This window comes from Myotis davidii, unplaced genomic scaffold (genome assembly GCF_000327345.1).
Source record: "Myotis davidii unplaced genomic scaffold, ASM32734v1 scaffold1036, whole genome shotgun sequence".
Taxonomy (NCBI): Eukaryota; Metazoa; Chordata; class Mammalia; order Chiroptera; family Vespertilionidae; genus Myotis; species Myotis davidii.
The window spans coordinates 74,663-92,956 of NW_006287260.1; the positions used below are offsets into that span (position 1 = coordinate 74,663).

General features: G+C 39.8%; 1 protein-coding gene across 1 annotated transcript in view; it reads left to right on the forward strand.

The window, feature by feature from the left end:
• UHRF1BP1 (UHRF1 binding protein 1) overlaps positions 1 to 18,294 on the forward strand; it is a 58,539-nt gene that overhangs the window by 967 nt on the left and 39,278 nt on the right. Inside the window, exons 2-8 of the mRNA XM_006759035.1 lie at positions 2,180 to 2,342; positions 2,429 to 2,467; positions 3,159 to 3,250; positions 12,041 to 12,230; positions 12,540 to 12,680; positions 13,334 to 13,504; positions 14,172 to 14,364. Of these exons, the coding sequence (XP_006759098.1) occupies positions 2,180 to 2,342; positions 2,429 to 2,467; positions 3,159 to 3,250; positions 12,041 to 12,230; positions 12,540 to 12,680; positions 13,334 to 13,504; positions 14,172 to 14,364 (989 nt within the window). The remainder of the gene's footprint in view (positions 1 to 2,179; positions 2,343 to 2,428; positions 2,468 to 3,158; positions 3,251 to 12,040; positions 12,231 to 12,539; positions 12,681 to 13,333; positions 13,505 to 14,171; positions 14,365 to 18,294) is intronic.

The following is an 18,294-nucleotide window of genomic DNA, read 5'->3' on the forward strand; positions in this document are numbered from 1 at the left end:
TTCACCAGAATCGAACCAGGGACCTTTCCGTCCGTAGGCCGATGATGCTCCATCCACTGAGCCAAACCGGCTAGGGTGGCCCTAATTGTTTAATGTGCGTTGTAGCAGTTAGGGAAAGGAAGCCTCAGTCTTGAGTTGGGCCTTGAATGGCAGATGTTGATGAGGGTCCTCCAGGAAAGGCAGTGGGTGAGAACACATGAGCAAAGACTAGACAGTGAATGTAGACTAGTGGGAAGATTGGCCTGTGTGAATTGTTTATATCCAGGCCACTTGACCTATAGAGTTTCCCATGGTCTGGATCTTACTGATTGCACACTTAGAGTGCAGTTCAGCAGTTTTCCTCCGTCCTGTAGTTTCTGCAAATTAACCCTTTGAGTGCAAACCAATATCCTAGGAACTATGCTAAAATTGCCAAGGCATTTTTGCTGATTTTACAGCAGTTTAGGGAAAAAATTATGAATCGCAAGTAAATGAAGTTACATATTCAAAAACTTAAGGAAACCTTTACTACATTTGTTTTCATCTTTGACATATATTGTTTGCTGATTGTATTATAAAATACTAGTAGAAAAAAAATTTGAACAAAACACATAATGTTAAAATAAAGTGCTCCTGGCACTTTTGGTGAAAGACAGGAGGAGCTCGATCGCGCTCCCCGGCACTCAAGGGGTTAACAACTGGACCCAGAGAATAGCATGATGAGATTCAGGTTCAATCCCTTTGGCAAGACTATAGGTGGAGGTCATGTCTTTTATAACATCAAAGGTATGTGTAAGAGGCTGGGGTTCATTTTACCCTACTTAAGGTAATAATTAGCCTCTTACAGTTTCATATTTTAACTTCATAGAGCCCCCTCTTCTGCTGTTTCAAGTAGTGTTAAAAAATGTGAGTGCTTATCCCCCCATAACCCACACCCTTTAATTTGGACTGTTTTTTTTTCATTTGTTGTCCCATCTTACTCAGTTTGGATTCCTCTCCCAGCAGTTTCTTCTCAGTGCAGAGTCCCTGTCCTGGGAAGAGGCCTTGGTTAGTTATATGAGTTTATAGGGCTGGACTACTTCAGCTACTTTGGGCCACACAGTGGACAGAACCCCTCCAGTTTCAATTGCTATTCTCAAATTGGTCACATTGTCTTACATTTAAGACTTGGTTAGCTTGGGGTTCTTCTGTTCTCTGGTCTGTCAGATGTCTATTGCTTCCCTCTGTGTAGATCTGCACAGCTGCTTATAGCACTCTTGTCTTGTGGCTGTTGATGTTTTTGCCCTCTTGCTTGTATGGGGGTGTATTATAAGGGTGCTTTATCTTCTGGTGTTATTTTTTTAAAATTCTCACCCAAGGACATGTTTGGTGGGGGGGCGGGGGGGGGTAGGAGAGAGAGAGAGAGAGAGAGAGAGAGAGAGAGAGAGAGAGAGAAACATCGATTGGTTGCCTTCCTTTGTAAGTACCCTGACCGAGATCGAACCCACAACTTTTCAGTGCATGGGATGATGCTCAACCAACTGAGCCACTGCAGTTGGGGTGTCCATGGGCTTTTTGTGTTGCTATCTAGTTGCTCTGTTTTTTGTGGGTTTTGTGTGTGTGTGTGTGTGTGTGTGTGTTTGTGTGTGTGTGTTTGGTTACTCTTCCTGTCCCCTGCCCCCCCATGCTCTGTCTCTTTTTATGTGGGGATTCAGAAAGATCAGAAATAACAGAAAAGCCTTCAGTGGATAGAGCGTCGGCCTGCGGACTGAAAGGTCCCGGGTTCGATTCCGGTCAAGGGCATGTACCTGGGTTGCGGGCACATCCCCAGTGGGGGATGTGCAGGAGGCGGCTGATCGATGTCTCTCTCTCATCAATGTTTCTGACTCTCTATCTCTCTCCCTTCCTCTCTGTAAAAAATCAATAAAATATATTTTTAAAAAAACAAACAAAAAACAAGGCAAAACAGAAAAGCCTATGTTGCTAGTGTTACAACCATATTGCCAGAATCGCAATTGTAGGCTCTTGAGTAGAAAGATGACACAATCATGAGTAGAATGATAGGTCACACCCAACATCTTCCATGGCATAGAGACAGTGTGGTCATTAGATGTTTATTCTTTAACGTTCTCGTTTCTCTAAATTCAGAAGTGTTATTGGCTGTAATGCTGTTTAGCATGTTCCCGTGGAAATAATGGGTTCTTATCATTACTCTTTTTAGGTTCACGAAAAATCTTTCCCCAGACAAAATCAATTTGAGCACCCTGAAAGGGGAGGGTCAGCTGACCAATCTGGAGCTGGATGAAGAGGTTCTACAGAATGTGCTGGAGCTGCCTACCTGGTTAGCCATCACTCGGGTCTACTGCAACAAGGCCTCCATCCGGGTGAGAATGGGGGTCAGAGTACTGTTGCTTTCTTGGGCCAGCAGGCCTGCCTTCCACAGCCCTGAGTCTTTGCTTTTCTCTTTCAGATCCAGTGGACAAAGTTGAAGACACACCCAATTTGCTTGGTAATGGTTTGTCTTGATTGCAAATAATCCAGGGGGATGGCTGGGGTAGAGTTTAAGAGATCTGAGAGAAGAGGGGGAGGAGTCCTGATAGGCTTTGGAAGCTGTGGGTGCTTTGGCCTGTGAGCTTCTCTCTGAGACAGAGTTACTATTGTTTGGACAAATTCTGGGACTGATGGGTAGTATAGGAATTAGTGCTGAAACACAAGACCCAGGAGTCCTGAGTTGGTTTTGTTTTTGTAGTTTTTCATAGCAGGTTTTGCTGTGCAGGTACTACCTATAGATTTCCCTATTTTCCCTTAGAATCCTAACAGGAAAAATTGGAAGTTTAGTTAATGCTGACTATTGGGTGATTATCAAATGACAGCTCTTTAGGAACTGAGTGGTGCATATCTTTATCCCAAAGACAAACCCTGAGGGCTGGTAATATCTCTCTAACTTGGATTTATGTTTTTGTTTTCTGCTGTGAGCTAATCCCATGCTTGTTATGGAGTTCTTCTGCTAATGGAAGTGAAAGGGAAAAGATGAGACCTCTCTTTGTATTTCAGTTTGTTCGTTCATTCATTCAACAGGTATTGTTTGTCACTGTGACTGTAGCTTGCGGCTAGGCACTGGAGCACAGGGATGAGTAAGACCAATCTGTGCTATGTGGGTTTCTGTGCAGATGCTTAGCTCTTTGTGGCTTTTATTTCAGTGTCTGGATAAGGTGGAGGTGGAGATGAAGACATGTGAGGAGCCGCGGCCTCCCAATGGACAGTCTCCCATTGCCCTTGCTTCAGGACAGAGGTTGGTTGGAAATATTACTGGTCCAGTTCACCTTTTAATTAAAGAATAAAAATTTTAAATTATGGAAAATTCAAACATACACTAAAGTAGAGAGAATAGTGTAATGAAACCCTAGGTACCCAAGATCTCACCACAACAATTATTAACATTTGGCCATTTTTTTCACCTTTCTTTTGCCATTTTGTGTGGTCTGTGTGTTTATGCTATAGTACTTGAAAGCAAATCCCAGACACTATCTAATTCCACCCGTAAACACTTCTGTATCATGTATCTTTAACAGACAAAGACTGGAGAGAAAAAACAAAAAAGAACCCACAGTACTGTTATCACAGTTAATAGAATTAACAAGAATTCCTTAATATTATTTATATGCATTTCATATTTAATTTTCCTGAATTGTCTCTAAAATATTTTTTACAATACACTGATCAAAGAGCTCTGTATATTATATTTGGGTGATAGGAGTTTTAAAACTTTTTAATTCTCATTACCTCACCCCCGCCCCCAATCAACACACATTTTTTAATGAATAATGTGCTTTTATTTAATTTATTTAATACTATATTTTTATTGATTTCAGAGTGGAAGGGAGAGGGAGCGAGAGATAGAAACATCAATGATAAGAGAGAATCATTGATCGGCTGCCTCCTGCATGCCCCACACGGGGGTGCGGGCGGTGGGAGGGTGGAACCCACAACCTGGGCGTGTACCCTGACCGGGAATTAAACTGGCAATCTTTTGATGCATGGGATGACATTCAACCGAGTCACACTTTTAATATACCATTATTCTTTATAGAAACTGGATTATTTTTATTATTGGCTGCCTCCAGCACGGCCCCCTTTAAAAATTAAATTTTAAATTCTTAGGGGATCGAGCCTGCAACTCAGGTATATGCCCCAAACAGGAATTGAACTGTGTCCTCCTGGTACATAGGTGGATGCTCAACCACTGAACCACACTGGGTAGGCTGGATTATTTTTTATAAGAAAATTCCACATTTTCTATTTTTGTCTGATTGTATACTCAAAGTGTCATTTAAAATGTTTCTTGTTTAGTCTGGTAGTTTAGATTTAAAGGCTTGATTTGATTCAATTTTTTTGGTAAGAATATTTCAGAAATAGTATTGTGTATTTCCTATTGTAACACATCGGGAGGCGCATAATATCGTGTTCCTTTGGTTAAGATTAATTAGTGGATTTAAATGGTGTTGGCCTAATTTGTCCATTATGATAAGTTCTTTATCTACCTTTCATCTCCTGGTTTAAGGAGAATGGTATTTGTCTAGATCCTTTATTTTATTGTGAAATGCAAAGTAGGGACTTTATAATTGTTTTCTTTCCATTGCATTTATTAGCTGTGATTTTCTATAAAGAATTTTCTTTCGCCAACTATTTGATTATCCTGAAATACAGTTTGTATAAGAATGTCAGGATAAATGCTGTATTCTTTGCCTTTATCAAATGTAAAACTGATGTGTATCTAAAACTAACACAATGGTATATGTAAATTATATATCAATGGAAAAAGAATTATGAGTTGACACTCTAATAATCTCTGAAGAGATTTTTTTGAGGGTGGGAAGAGGAAGGCAGAGGTTTATCATTTTAAATTATTTTTATAGCTTTATTATGTTATGATGGACATAAAATAGACTGCACATATATAAAGTATACAATTTGATAAGTTTTGGCATATGCAAAACATATGAATTCATCACACTCACACATACTGTTCTCCTTTATATTCCTTCCCTTCTCTTACCCAGCCCTCCTTTTATCTGCAAACATTGCCTTTCTGTTACTGTAGATTAGTTTGCTTTTTCTATAATTGTATATAAATGAAATTATATAGTATGCCTTCAGCATAATTATTTTGAGATTCACACATGTTATTGAGTGTATCAATAGTTCATTCCTATTATTGCTGAGTAATATTTCATTGTGTGGTTATACCACGACTTGTTATCTATTCACTTATTGATGGACATTTTATTTCCAGTTTTTGGCTATTGTGAATAAGGCTGCTGTGAATGTACATGTACATATACAAGTTTTTCTGTGGTTGTGTGCTTTTATTTCTCTTGGGTAAAAATCTAGGACTGTAATGGTTGGGTGGTGTAATAGGTACAAATTTAATTTTTTAAAGAAATTGTCAAACTTTTCCAGAGTGGTTTACTATTTTAGATTCTTTTTACATTTTACATGCTTTCACATTTTACATTTTTATATCCTACAATTACATTTACTTTTTAAATATATTTGTTGTATATCATACTTTTATAGTCATTATTCTTTTTTGGTATTCAGATGTAACCATCATTGACCAGTGAAAACCTTTCAAAAGTACTGCCTGTGTCCTTTGGGATAAGATTCCAATAATCTTCCTGCTTTTAGACAGAACAAGATGTTTCAGGCTTCTCTATACATCCTCACTTCAGACCTAAAATCAGACATTTCTCTAAGGAACCCTGATTCCTTTACTGAGACATGTTTTTTAGAGACTACAGTCTGGGCAAAATGGTATTCATAGAGTTGTCATTGCTTTAAAGCCTTTTTAGTGTTCAGTTCTAGGGAAAAGGTATTTTTAAGAGAGAGAAAAATAGTCCTGACCCATCTGGCTCAGTTAGTTGGGCATCGTCCTGTGTGCCACGCCTCCGACCTTTCTCTTCCCTCTGCTATCCTGACACTATCATATAAATACGCCTGGTTGTGTTTTTTCTTTTTTTCTAGGAGAAAAAAAAAAAGCAAAAACAAAACAAATGAACAGAAACCACAAGTAAGAATGTAAAAAAACCCAAAAGGTTGCTTGGTTTGATTCTCTATCTATGGCACATGCCTGGGTTACAGGCTTGATCTCCGGTAGGGGGCGTGCAGGGGGCAGCGGATTGACACGTCAATGTTTCTCTCTCTGTGTCCCTCTTCCTTCTTCTCTCTCTAAAAATCAATAAAATATTTTAAAAATTTAAAAAAAGAAAAGTAAATCATGACAATATCCTGATATTTCTCAATTCTAATAAAAAAGGATTTTGAGTTAATTTTTATTTTATTTTTAATTTTGTTTCTTTTTCTTTTTTTAAAAATATATTTTTATTGATTTCAGAGAGGAAAGGAGAGGGAGAGAGAGATAGAAACATCAATGATAAGAGAGAATCACTGGTTGGCTGCCTCCTGCATGGCCCCTACTGGGGATTGAGCCTGCAACCCGGGCATGTGCCCTTGACCAGAATTGAACCTGGGACCCTTCAGTTCACAGGCACAGGCTGTATCCACTGAGCCAAATTGGCTAGGGCTGTTTATTTTTCAATTACAGTAGACATTCAATATTATATTAGTTTTAGGTATAAAGTATAGTGGTTAGACTAGGGGTGGGCAAACTTTTTGACTCGAGGGCCACAATGGGTTCTTAAACTGGACGGGAGGGCCGGAACAAAAGCATGGATGGAGTGTTTGTGTGAACTAATATAAATTCAAAGTAAACATCATTACATAAAAGGGTACGGTCTTTTTTTTCAATAGTTTTATTCATTTCAAACGGGCCGAGTCCGGCCTGCGGGCCGCAGTTTGCCCACGGCTGGGTTAGACATTTATATAACTTACAAAGTGACCCTCCCTGATAAGTCTAGTACCCATCTGGCAACATACGTAGTTATTTCAATATTATTGACTATATTTGAGTTAACTTTTTTAGATTTAATATTTATATTTTTTACTCATATGCTGTGTCTTGATTCCTAACAACAATATAGTAATAAATTATTTATTATATATTATAATTATCAATATGATTACTGATTGCAGTAGATTTCTATGTGTATATATGTGTTTTAACCTCATGATATGTCCCATTAGGGATGTATGGTCAAAAGAGGGTGTTTAAAAGTCATTTGAAATTATTCTTCACATGGATTTGTACTAATTTGACATACAGAGAGGTTGTTTCAGGTTTTTTGTGTGTGTTGTTTTTTTAAAAAATTTTTTTATTGATTTTAGAGAGGGAGGGAGAGTGAGAGAGATAGAAACATCAATGATGAGAATCATTGATCAGCTACCTCCTACACCCCCTCCTGGGGATTGAGCCCGCAATCCTGGCATATGCCCTTGACCAGAATCAAACCCGGGACCTTTCAGCCCACAGGCCAGCAGCGCTCTATCCACTGAGGCAAGCCAGCTTGTTTCAGTTTTTAAAAAAGCAGTTTAAACAGCAGTTTTAGGTTCACAGTTACATTAAGAGGAAGGTTAGGAGGTTTCCCACATACCCCAGCTCCCCCCATGTGCATAGCTTCCCCTAATGCCAACATCCTCCACCAGAGTGATACATTTGTTCCAAGTGTTGAACCTACATTAACACATCATAATCACCAGTTTACATTAAAGTTCACTTCTGTGGGTACATTTATGTTTTTGAACAAATGTATATTGACTTTTATCAATCATTATAGTATCATAGAGTGTATTTTTACTGCCCTAAAAATCCTCTGTACTCCACCTATTTATCCTTTACCTCAACCTCAACCCCTGGCAATCACTGGTCTTTTCACTGTCTCTAGATTTTCCTTTTTTTTTTCTTTTAAAATCTGTTTTTAATGATTTCAGAGAGAAAGAGAGAAGGAGAGATAGAAACATCAATGATGAGAGAGAATCATTGATTGGCTGCCTTCTGCATGCCCCACACTGGGGATCAAGCCCACAACCTGGGCATGTGCTCTGACCAGGAATCGAACAGTGACCTTCTGGTTTATACGTTGATGCTCAACCACTGAGCCATACTGGCTGGGCTCTAGTTTTTTCTTTTTCAGAATATCATATAGTTGAAATCATATAGTATGGTTCTATTTTTTTAGATTGGCTTGTTTCACTTAGTTATATGCATTTACAATTCCTGTATGTCTTTTTATTTCTCTCTTGCTAATTTCTTTTTAACGCTGAAGTATATTTCATTGTCTGGGTGTACCACAGTTTATCCATTTAACTACTGAAGGACACCTTGGTGGACAGCTTTCAAATTTTGGAAATTATGAATAAAGGTGCTATAATTGTCCATGTGCAAGTTTTTTGTGTGGACATAAGTTTTCATCTCCTGTGGGTGAATCTGAAGGACCATAATTGCTAGAATGTACTGATAAGAGTATGTTTAGTTTTGGAATAAACCGGCAAACTGTCTTCCATAGTTGCTGTATCATTTTTGCATTCCCACCAACAATCAATGAGAGTTCCTGCTGCTGCATATCCTTGCTAGCATTTGGTCTTATCAGTGTTCTGGATTTTGGCCATTCTGGTAGGTGTGTAGTGTGGTTTCATTGTTGCTTTAATTTATATTTCCCTGAAGACAAGATGTGGAGCATCTTTTTGTATGCCTCTTTGCCATTGGTGTATCTTTGGTGAGGTATCTAATAAGACCTTTGGCCTATCTTCTAATTGAGTTGTTTTCTTATTGTTGCGTTTTAAGAGTTTTTTGTATATTTTGGGTAACAGTCTTTTATCAGATATGTCTTTTGCAAGTCTATGGCTTGTCTTCTCATTCTCTTGATAACTGTCTTTTGGAGAGCATAAGTTTTTAAAATAAAGTCCATCTTACTCATGATTTCTGTCATGGATTGTATCTTTGGTGTTGTATCTAAAAAGGCCAAGATCACCATACTCAAGATCACATCTACATTTTCTCCTGTGTTACCCTCCAGAAGTTTTATATTAGCTTTTAAATTAAAAAAAAAATTTTTTTAACTATATAAAATTAAATAGTTCCAAAGTTAAAATTATTTTTAACCAAGTCAAATTACATAGTTCCAAAGTTAAAACTATAAAGCAAGGTATGTTATATGTATATATATTTTTGTTGTCCCTACCTCCTTTCTTATACAAAATGTAGCATATCATCAACCCTTTGCACAGGGCTTTTTTTCTTTTTAAAGTATATCCTGTAGACCACTCCATATACGTTCATAGAGAAATATTCCTTGTTTCTTTTTGCACCTGCAGAATACATTACTTTTATGTAATATTTTACACAGTATTTTAGTAACATTTTATAGAGGCATCATAGTTATATAGCCAGTTCTCTATTGATAGATATTTGAATTATTTCCAGGTTCTTTGCTGTTAGAAATAGTGCAGCAATAAATGACCTTTTTCATAAGTCAGTTAGTATTTTGCCAGCATATTTTTGAAAACAGCTTTATTGAGATATAATTCACATATCATAAAATTCATCCATTTAAAGTGTACAGTTCAATGGCTTTCAGTATATACACCAAACTTAGTTTTTTTGGTAAGGTTGTACAACCATCACCACAATCAATTTTAGGACATGTTTAGCACCCAAAAAGAAACCCCATACCGATTAGCAGTAGCTCCTAATTTTCTTCCGACTTAGCGTTAGGCAACCATTAATCTATTTTCTGTCTATTCTGGTTATTTCATGTAAATCATATACTACCAGATATCTGGTCTTTTGTGATTGGCTTCTTTCACTTAATATAATGTTTTCAAGGTTCAGGTATGCTGTAGCATGCATTAGTACTTTATTCCTTTTAATGGCTGAGTAATATACTATTGTATGGATATACCACATTTTATTCATGTATTCATCATTTGATGGACATTTGGGTTATTTCTACTCTTTTGCTAGCATTTTGGGATAGATTCCTAGAAGTGGTACTGTTGGGTCAAAGAGAAAATGCATGTATAATTTTGATAGACATTGCTAAATTTTCCTTTATAATGATTTTATGATTTTATGTTTCCACCAGCAGTGTTTTACACATCTTGTTTTTCCAGAGGCTTGCCAATAGAGATTATCACTAAAACTGTAGGAATTTTGCCTAAACTAATAGATGACACATGGTATTTCAGATATTTCAGTATAGTTCTTTTGGTAAGTTGTATTGAAGGGTGTAACATATTGAAGTGAACAAATCATAAGTGTACCTGGTATAGCTCAGTGATTCTTTACAAAGTTAACACATTAAGAAACAGACCACTTCCAGTATCCCAGAAGCCTTCTGTGTCTTTTTAGTCATACCCACCCCCAAGGATAACATTTATCTTGATATTTAACGCCATGTGTTAGTTTTCTCTATATTATTTATTATTATTATTTTAAATCCTCATCCAAGGATTGAATTTATTGAATTTTAAGAGAGAAAAGAAGGGGGAGAGAGAGAGAGAGAGAGAGTCAGACAGACAGACATCTGGCCTCTTAATAAGCCCTGACAAGGAATCGAACCCACAACCCTTTTTGTTGTACAGGGCCGGATTTTTTTCAGTAAATATGTATAGTACTATAAAAGTGTTTTCTCTTCCATATGATTTTCTTAATGATATTTTCTTTTCTTTAGCTTACTTTATTGCAAGAATACTGTATATAATACATATAACATACAAAATGTGTTAATCAACTGTTCATGTTACTGATAAGGTTTCCAGTCAACAGTAGGCTCTTTTTTTTTCTTAATATATTTTATTGATTTTTTTACAGAGAGGAAGGGAGAGAGATAGTTAGAAACATCGATGAGAGAGAAACATCGATCAGCCGCCTCCGGCACATCTCCTACTGGGGATGTGCCCGCAACCAAGGTACATGCCCTTGACTGGAATCGAACCTGGGACCCTTCAGTCTGCAGGCTGACGCTCTATCCACTGAGCCAAACCGGTTTTGGCAACAGTAGGCTCTTAGTAGTTAAGTTTTGGGGGGAATTGAAAGTTAAACATGGATTTTCGATTGCATGGGAGAGTCAGTGTCCCTAACCCCAGCATTGTTCAAGGGTCAACTGCATGTGTTTGTTTTAATTTATAACTTCCAGACCTTCTTTTTATCTCTTGTAATGAGAATTGATTTCACCTACATATCGGAATGTCTTTGTTTTCCACATCCAGAAGTACTTTAAGATGACCTTCATTCCTCTACTTGCCATTTCTGGCCTCTCACTGTGGAAGTACAGCTATGGTCTTTGGGATATATTTGATAGGGTAAAGGTTGGTCTGGTCTGTTCTTCTTCTTTTTTTAATTTTCACCTGAGGATATTTTTTCTTTACGAGGTAGAGAAAAGGAGAGAGAGAGAGAGAGAGAGAGATGTTGTTTCACTTATTTATGAGTTCATAGAGGTAGAGAAAAGGAGAGAGAGAGAGAGAAAAAGAGAGAGAGAGAGGTGAGAGAGCCACAATGACTGGTTGTCTCCTGCATGTACCCCGATAAGGGACAGGGAGCAAACCTGCAACCCAGGTACATGTTGTTGACCAGGAATTGAACCCAAAACCCTTTGGTGTGTGAGCCAGTGCTCTAACCACTGAGAACACCGGCCAGGACAAGGTGGGACTGTTCTTGATTAGATTCCCAAGTATTATACCTCTCGCTCACCTAGCTGTATTTCTTTCCTCTTTCCACTACCTTTGTAGAGTGTGCTATGCCTCTGAAGGTTTTATAGAAAACTAGTGTTTCTTTTATGTAGCTGTGCCTCCTCTCTCAAATACTCAAATCCTTATTTCAGGTAATTTCTGAACTGTAAGAAGATTTTTCAATTTATTCTTTGTAAGAGGAAGGAGATTGTTTCCAAGTAAACTCTTTTTCTTTTATTTCATTAAAAAAAATCCCATCAAAAAGAGTACTGTATCATCATAAATTTTATTAGAAATTTAAAAAATACAAGAAAGTAGAAATGGGGAGAAAGAAATAAAGAAAAAAAATTATCCATAGTTCTAGCACCCAGAGGTGGTGGAGCAGCCCCTCCTGATGTCATACAGTGTGTGTAGGTTTCACAGGGTTCTGAACATTGGTCTGCCTCATTTGTTGTAGTGAGTATGGCTTTGCTGAGAAGGTGGTGGAGGGGATGTTCATCGTCGTCAATTCCATCACCATCAAGATTCACGCCAAGGCCTTCCACGCTTCTTTTGAACTGTGGCAGCTCCAGGGCTATAGTGTGAACCCCAGTTGGCAGCAGAGTGACCTGCGTCTGACCCGCATCACCGACCCCCGCCGAGGAGAGGTGACAGCCCTAGCGTTGCAAGAGGAGAGAACGGGGATTTAAGTAGGACTGATTCTTAAAAGATAGGGTCCTGCTTTGGGAACTTCCTCACACGATCCCCTCTTCCTGGGAGCGTAGGGTCCCTCTGTCCTGTGTTATTGCTATATCCTTTCCTCAGTTATGGATCTCTGACCACTGCCTTCTATTGGTAGCACCCCAACTGAGAATGGTGGGAGTCTCTGCCTTGCCTATCTTTTCCCCTTGCACTTCCTGCCTTTTGGTTAATTTCCTCCACAGAATTAAGGGATTTTACTCTCTCTCTCCTTCCAGGTTTTAACATTTAAGGAAATAACTTGGCAAACCCTTCGGATTGAGGCAGATGCTACAGACAATGGTGATCAGGACCTGGTCACCACCCCATTGAGGCTCATTACCAACCAAGGCAGGATCCAAATAGCCCTCAAGAGAAGAGTGAGTCTGTTCTCTGTCCTCACGAAAACTGTCCATTCTCCTAGACAACCTGGGAGTTGGTACACCCTCTTTTCTTTCTTTTTTTCCTTCTTTTTAAAAAAGATATTTGTATTGAGTTCAGAGAGGAAAGGAGAGGGAGAGAGAGATAAAAACATCAATGATGAGAGAGAGTCATTGATCGGCTGCCTCCTGCATGTCACACACTGGGGATCAAGCCTGCAACCTGGGCATGTGCCCTGACTGGGAATTGAACCGCAACTTCCTGATTCATAGGTCGAAGCTCAACCATTGAGCTACACCAGCCAGGCTACCCTCTTTTCTTGATGTTATTGGCCTCTGAAAAGAAAGTTGAAAGGGCAGGGCCTACAATTCAATGTTGCCATAGTATCCGCTAATAAGAGAACATTTCCATCTCCCTGTCATCTTAATTTTGAAAACCACAATTTTTACACATTTATAGGGACACTGACATAGGTGCCTTGCAGTTGTCTTTTGCTGCTTTAGTACTGTCAAGAAATTGATTCAACAAAGTGCTTGATACTTTCACATCTTGGGAATTGAAAAGCCATCTCTGAAATTGATTGGGCGATAGTCATTTTTAGGATTTGGAATGATACAAGATGTTGAATCTGTGTTCTGTGTGGCCACTTCAGACCAAAGATTGCAATGTGGTAGCCTCCAAGCTGATGTTCCTGTTGGATGACCTGCTCTGGGTGCTGACTGACTCGCAGCTCAAGGCTATGATGAAGTATGCAGAGTCGCTGAGTGAGGCCATGGAGAAGTCAGCCCAGCAGAGAAAGAGCCTGGCCCCTGAACCTGTACAGGTTAGAGGCAAAACAGATACCCTTGGTGGGGCTGGGGAAATGGTAGCCCCACCTGTTCATACTAACACAGGTGGAGTCTGGACTGCATTGGGCTTGTTGGGGAGATCTGTCAGTTCTGGGTGTGCATAGGCCTCGCCTTGGCCTCTGATTTATTAACTTATTCTGTCCATACCTCTGGTGTGTTAGGTGCCCAGTGCTCACCAATGGAGAGGAAAAGTAGAATAAGCCTCTTGTCCCTGTCCTTGGAGCTCTCACTGTTTTGAAATATGGACACCAGCAAGTTATTGTACTGTGACATGCTGAGTGTGTAACAGAGAGAAACACTGTGCTGAGACACAAAGACAGGCATCTATCGGGGCTGAAAGGGTGTTTAGGGAAGATTCCTGAGGAGTTGTTTTAGCATCAGTCAGCTCGGTCCTGGGGAGTGAAAGCTTGGAGAGCAATTCAGACCTCAGAACAGTACTCCGACAGTTACTAGACTATAATTAGGCTTTTGGGAATTTGGGTAATTTCGGTGAGACAGACCTGAGTTACCAGGTGAACAGTTAGGAGAGGGAAGGGCATCTTGCTGATGATGCTTTTCCTCAGGCTGGACTAAAGCTTAAAAAAGCCTGCAGAGGAGTCTCTCAGGGTTTGGACTTCTTGTTTTTCTCTCTGTCGCATGTAGATCACCCCACCTGCTCCCAGTGCCCAGCAGTCCTGGGCCCAGGCATTTGGTGGCAGCCAGGGCAGCAGCAGCAACAGCAGCAGCCGGCTCAGCCAGTACTTTGAGAACTTTGATGTGAAAGAGTCCTCCTACCACCTGCTCATCTCCCGCCTGGACCTGCACATCTGTGATGATAGCCAGTCCCGTGAGCCAGGTACCCCGTGTGGCCTGAGCCTGGGCAAGCGTGGGGAGGAAGGCTGTCTGTGGAGTGCTTTGGTTGGCTTTCCCTATCACAGGCGTTCCTTGAGCCTCAGCTTTGCTGTGGTAGCTCTTAGCCTGCACTACCTGATAAAACACAGGTGCCAGGCTCTCTCCAGAACTCACAAGTCAGAATCTTCAGGGGCACAGCCCTAGCTCTGCGTACTTTATTCATCTCCAAAAGCTCCTTGGGCAGTGCTGACCACTGATGTAAGCGGTGGGAAAGAAAATGTAACTGTAGGAAACCTCAGAATTTTCAGATTGTTAAATCAGTTTAAATAATTATTATATGTAAATGTGCTCTTCCCAAGTAGAGAGGTTATGCTGTGTTCTTGTTTTGCTTTTATGTTCATTACCACAATTGATATTACATATACATATGCATTTATTCAGAATGAAAATGAGCCTTGGGGAACTCACTTTAACTGCTTACTTAACTTCTTTGAGTTTCTCCATTTGTGAACTTGAGTTAAATTACATCTTTTTTACCTAACAGGTTGTTGTCATGCTCAAATGAGATACATGTTGAATTTCAAGGACCTTGGTTGTAGGCAGATATTAAGTATTATTATTTTGATCCTCGTTTCTTCAATACTCTGTGTTTTTCCTCTATATTTCCCTTTATCACCAGTTTTTGGTTTTACATGCTCTCATATGGTAGATGTGTCTCTTGTTGCCTTATCTTCTCTGAAGGTTATGTCTGCCTGCCCCCACCCCCTTTTTTAGAGATAGAGAGGGGAAAGGAGATGGAGAGAGAAGAGAGAGAAATATTGATGTGAGAGAGAAACATCCATCTATTGCCTCCCTCCTGTGTGCACCCCAACTGGGCATTGAACCCGCAACCTGGGAATAAGCCCTAGCTGGGAATTGAGCTCATGATCTTTTGGTCCCATGGGTTGACAATCCAACCGAGACACACCAGCCAGGGCTAAGTTTGCTTTTTAATGAAATCTACACTAACTTTCCTTGGGGAACCTACCCTTTTTTCCTTTTTTAAAATATATTTTTATTGATTTCAGAGAGGAAGGGGGAGGAAGAGAGAAAAAGAAACATCAATGATGAGAGAGAATCATTGATCAGCTGCCTCCTGCACGCCCACACTGGGGATCAAGCCCACAACCCAAGCATGTGCCCTGATCAGGAATAAAACCGTGACCTTCTGGTTCATAGGTCGACACTCAACCACTGAGCCACACTGGCTGGGCTTTCCTATTCTTTTCTCCCGAGGCACCAAGCAGCATTGCCTCTCTTGCTTGACTATTCCTTGGTCTTGAGGTGACTTCAGGGTCCCTCTGCTCCCACCCAGAGAGCTGAAAGGAACAGCACAGTGACCAGCATAAAGACTAGTTTTGCCACCACAGACAATAAACTATTGCTCAGTGGTTTGCCATTCCTTCATTTTGGAAGTTCTGTTTCAAAACAACTATTACTTTACTAGAGGCCTGATGCACAAAATTTGTGCAATAGTAGGCCTTCCTTCCCCCAGCTGCCGTCACCGACTTCCCTCTGGCACTGGGACCCGGGCTTCCCTCGCAGCCCTGGCTTTGTCCGGAAAGACGTCTGGTCTAATTAGCATATTATGCTTTTATTATTGTAGATTTGGTTATTTCTTCCAAGTGTTACTATAAATGCTCGATTCTGTTGTTGTTGTTTTGCTTTTAATCTTTTCAGAAGCCTTTTTTATGAGTTCTTTAGTGAGAATTTCATCCTCTTGCTTGATGAGGACTGTTCTCTCATGTGACAGGGCCCTGTAATCCACACTATTACGTGAATGACTATAGCCTTCCCTGCAGCCCCCATGTATGTATTAGCTAAGTTAATCTACTTAGTGGAATTTCTGGAAGTTTTGGGTGAGATATTTTCAAATGAGAGATAACTTCCAGCCTACTCTACCTCAGTGTGGTGTGCTAGTGTAATGGTAAGGAGCAAGGACAGGAAGAGTTCTTGTTACTTTGGCTCTTGGGTTTAGGGAGAAAGGGGGAAGGAGAACTAGTGGTGTAGAAAGGGCTTTAACATTCTCTTGAGTTGTTCTGTCCATATGACTATTGGACACTTGAAATGTTGGCTGACCCAAATTGAGATGTGTTGAAAGTATAATATACACATGGGATTTTGAAGGCATAGTACAAAAATTCAGTGTAGAATACTTTGATAATTATTTTCATATTGATTACATGTTGAAATGATAATATTTTGGGTATATTGATTTAAGTAATATGTATTAAAATTAATTTCCCTTTTTAAAAAACTTCTTTTTTATGTGGTTACTAGAATATTTAAACTTACTTGTGTCTCACATTGTATTTCTGTTGGATAGCATTGCGTTATAACTGTCCAATATGGTAGCCACTAGCCATATGTGGTTATTTAAATTAAAATAAAATTAAATTAAATTAGTTCCTCATTTGCAGCAGCCACATTTCAGGCACTCAGCATAATCCATAGACCATAGAAGATGCCCATCATCCAGGAAGTTCTTTTGGAAGGTGCTGCTGTAGAGACTCCTTGAAGGCTCCATTTACCTTCTTTTTCATTAAGAGACACAGTAGCCTGGGTGTTGGGCTCCCCAACTAACATGCTCATGTAGCCCTTGGTATTAGAGGTGAAATTATTGGAAACTGGATGGGTCGTTGAGAACAGTTTGGCTTAGTTAGGGCATCTCTCTCTCTCTCTCTCTCTCCTCTCTCTCTCTCTCTCTCTCTTTCTCTCTTTTAATCCTCCCCCAAGGATATGTTTATTCTTTTAAAAAATATATTTTATTGATTTCAAAGAGGAAGGGAGAGGGAGAGAGAGATAAATCATTAATGATGAGAGAGAATCATTGATTGGCTGCTCCTGCACACCCCATACTGGGGATCGAGCCTGCAACCTGGGCATATGCTCCGACTAGTAATCGAGCCATGACCTCCTGGGTCATAGGTTGATGCTCAACTACTGAGCCGTACTGGCTGGGTCGAGGATATTTTTTATTGGTTTTAGAGAGAGGAAGTGAGAGGGAGAAAGAAACATCGATGTCAGAGAGAAACATCAATCAGTTGCCTCCAGTAAGTGCCCAACCAGAAGTTGAACCTGCAACCTACATATGTGCCCTGACTGAATTGAATCTGCAGCCTTTTGGTGCACAGGATGACGCTTCAACCATTGAACCACCCAACCAGGCAGGGCAGCATTGTCAAATCAAACTGGATCTTTGATATGGGTCTTGGCACTGATTTTTAAAAAAATATATTTTATTGATTTTTTAACAGACAGGAAGGGAGAGAAATAGAGAGTTAGAAACACCGATGAGAGAGAAACATCGATCAGCTGCCTCCTGCACATCTCCCACTGGGGATGTGCCCGCAACCAAGGTACATGCCCTTGACCAGAATCGAACCCGGGACCTTTCAGTTTTCAGGCCGACGCTCTATCCACTGAGCCAAACCGGTTTTGGCAGATTTTTTTTTTATTTGACACCAAAAGCGAAGGCAACAAAAGCAAAAATAAACAGGTGGGACTACAAACTAAAAAGTTTCTGCATAGCACAGGAAACCATCAACAAAATGAAAAAGCAGCCTACTAAATGAGAGAAAATATTTGTAAATCATATATCTGATAAGGGGTAATATGCAAAACATGATACAGCTCAATAGCAACTACAACAAATAATCCAATAAAAAGGGCAGAGGATTTTTGAGTTGACATTTTCCCAAAGAAGACCTAAAGATAGAAAACAGGTACATAAAAAGGTGTTCAACATTACTAATCAGGCTCTCTGCCAGGTGAGGGCACAGGGAGAAGACAGCTGTCTATGAGACAGGAAAAGGCTCTCACCACACACTGAATCTGCCAGCACCTTGATCTTGGACTGCCCAGCCTCCAGAACTGTGAGAGATAACTGTTTGTC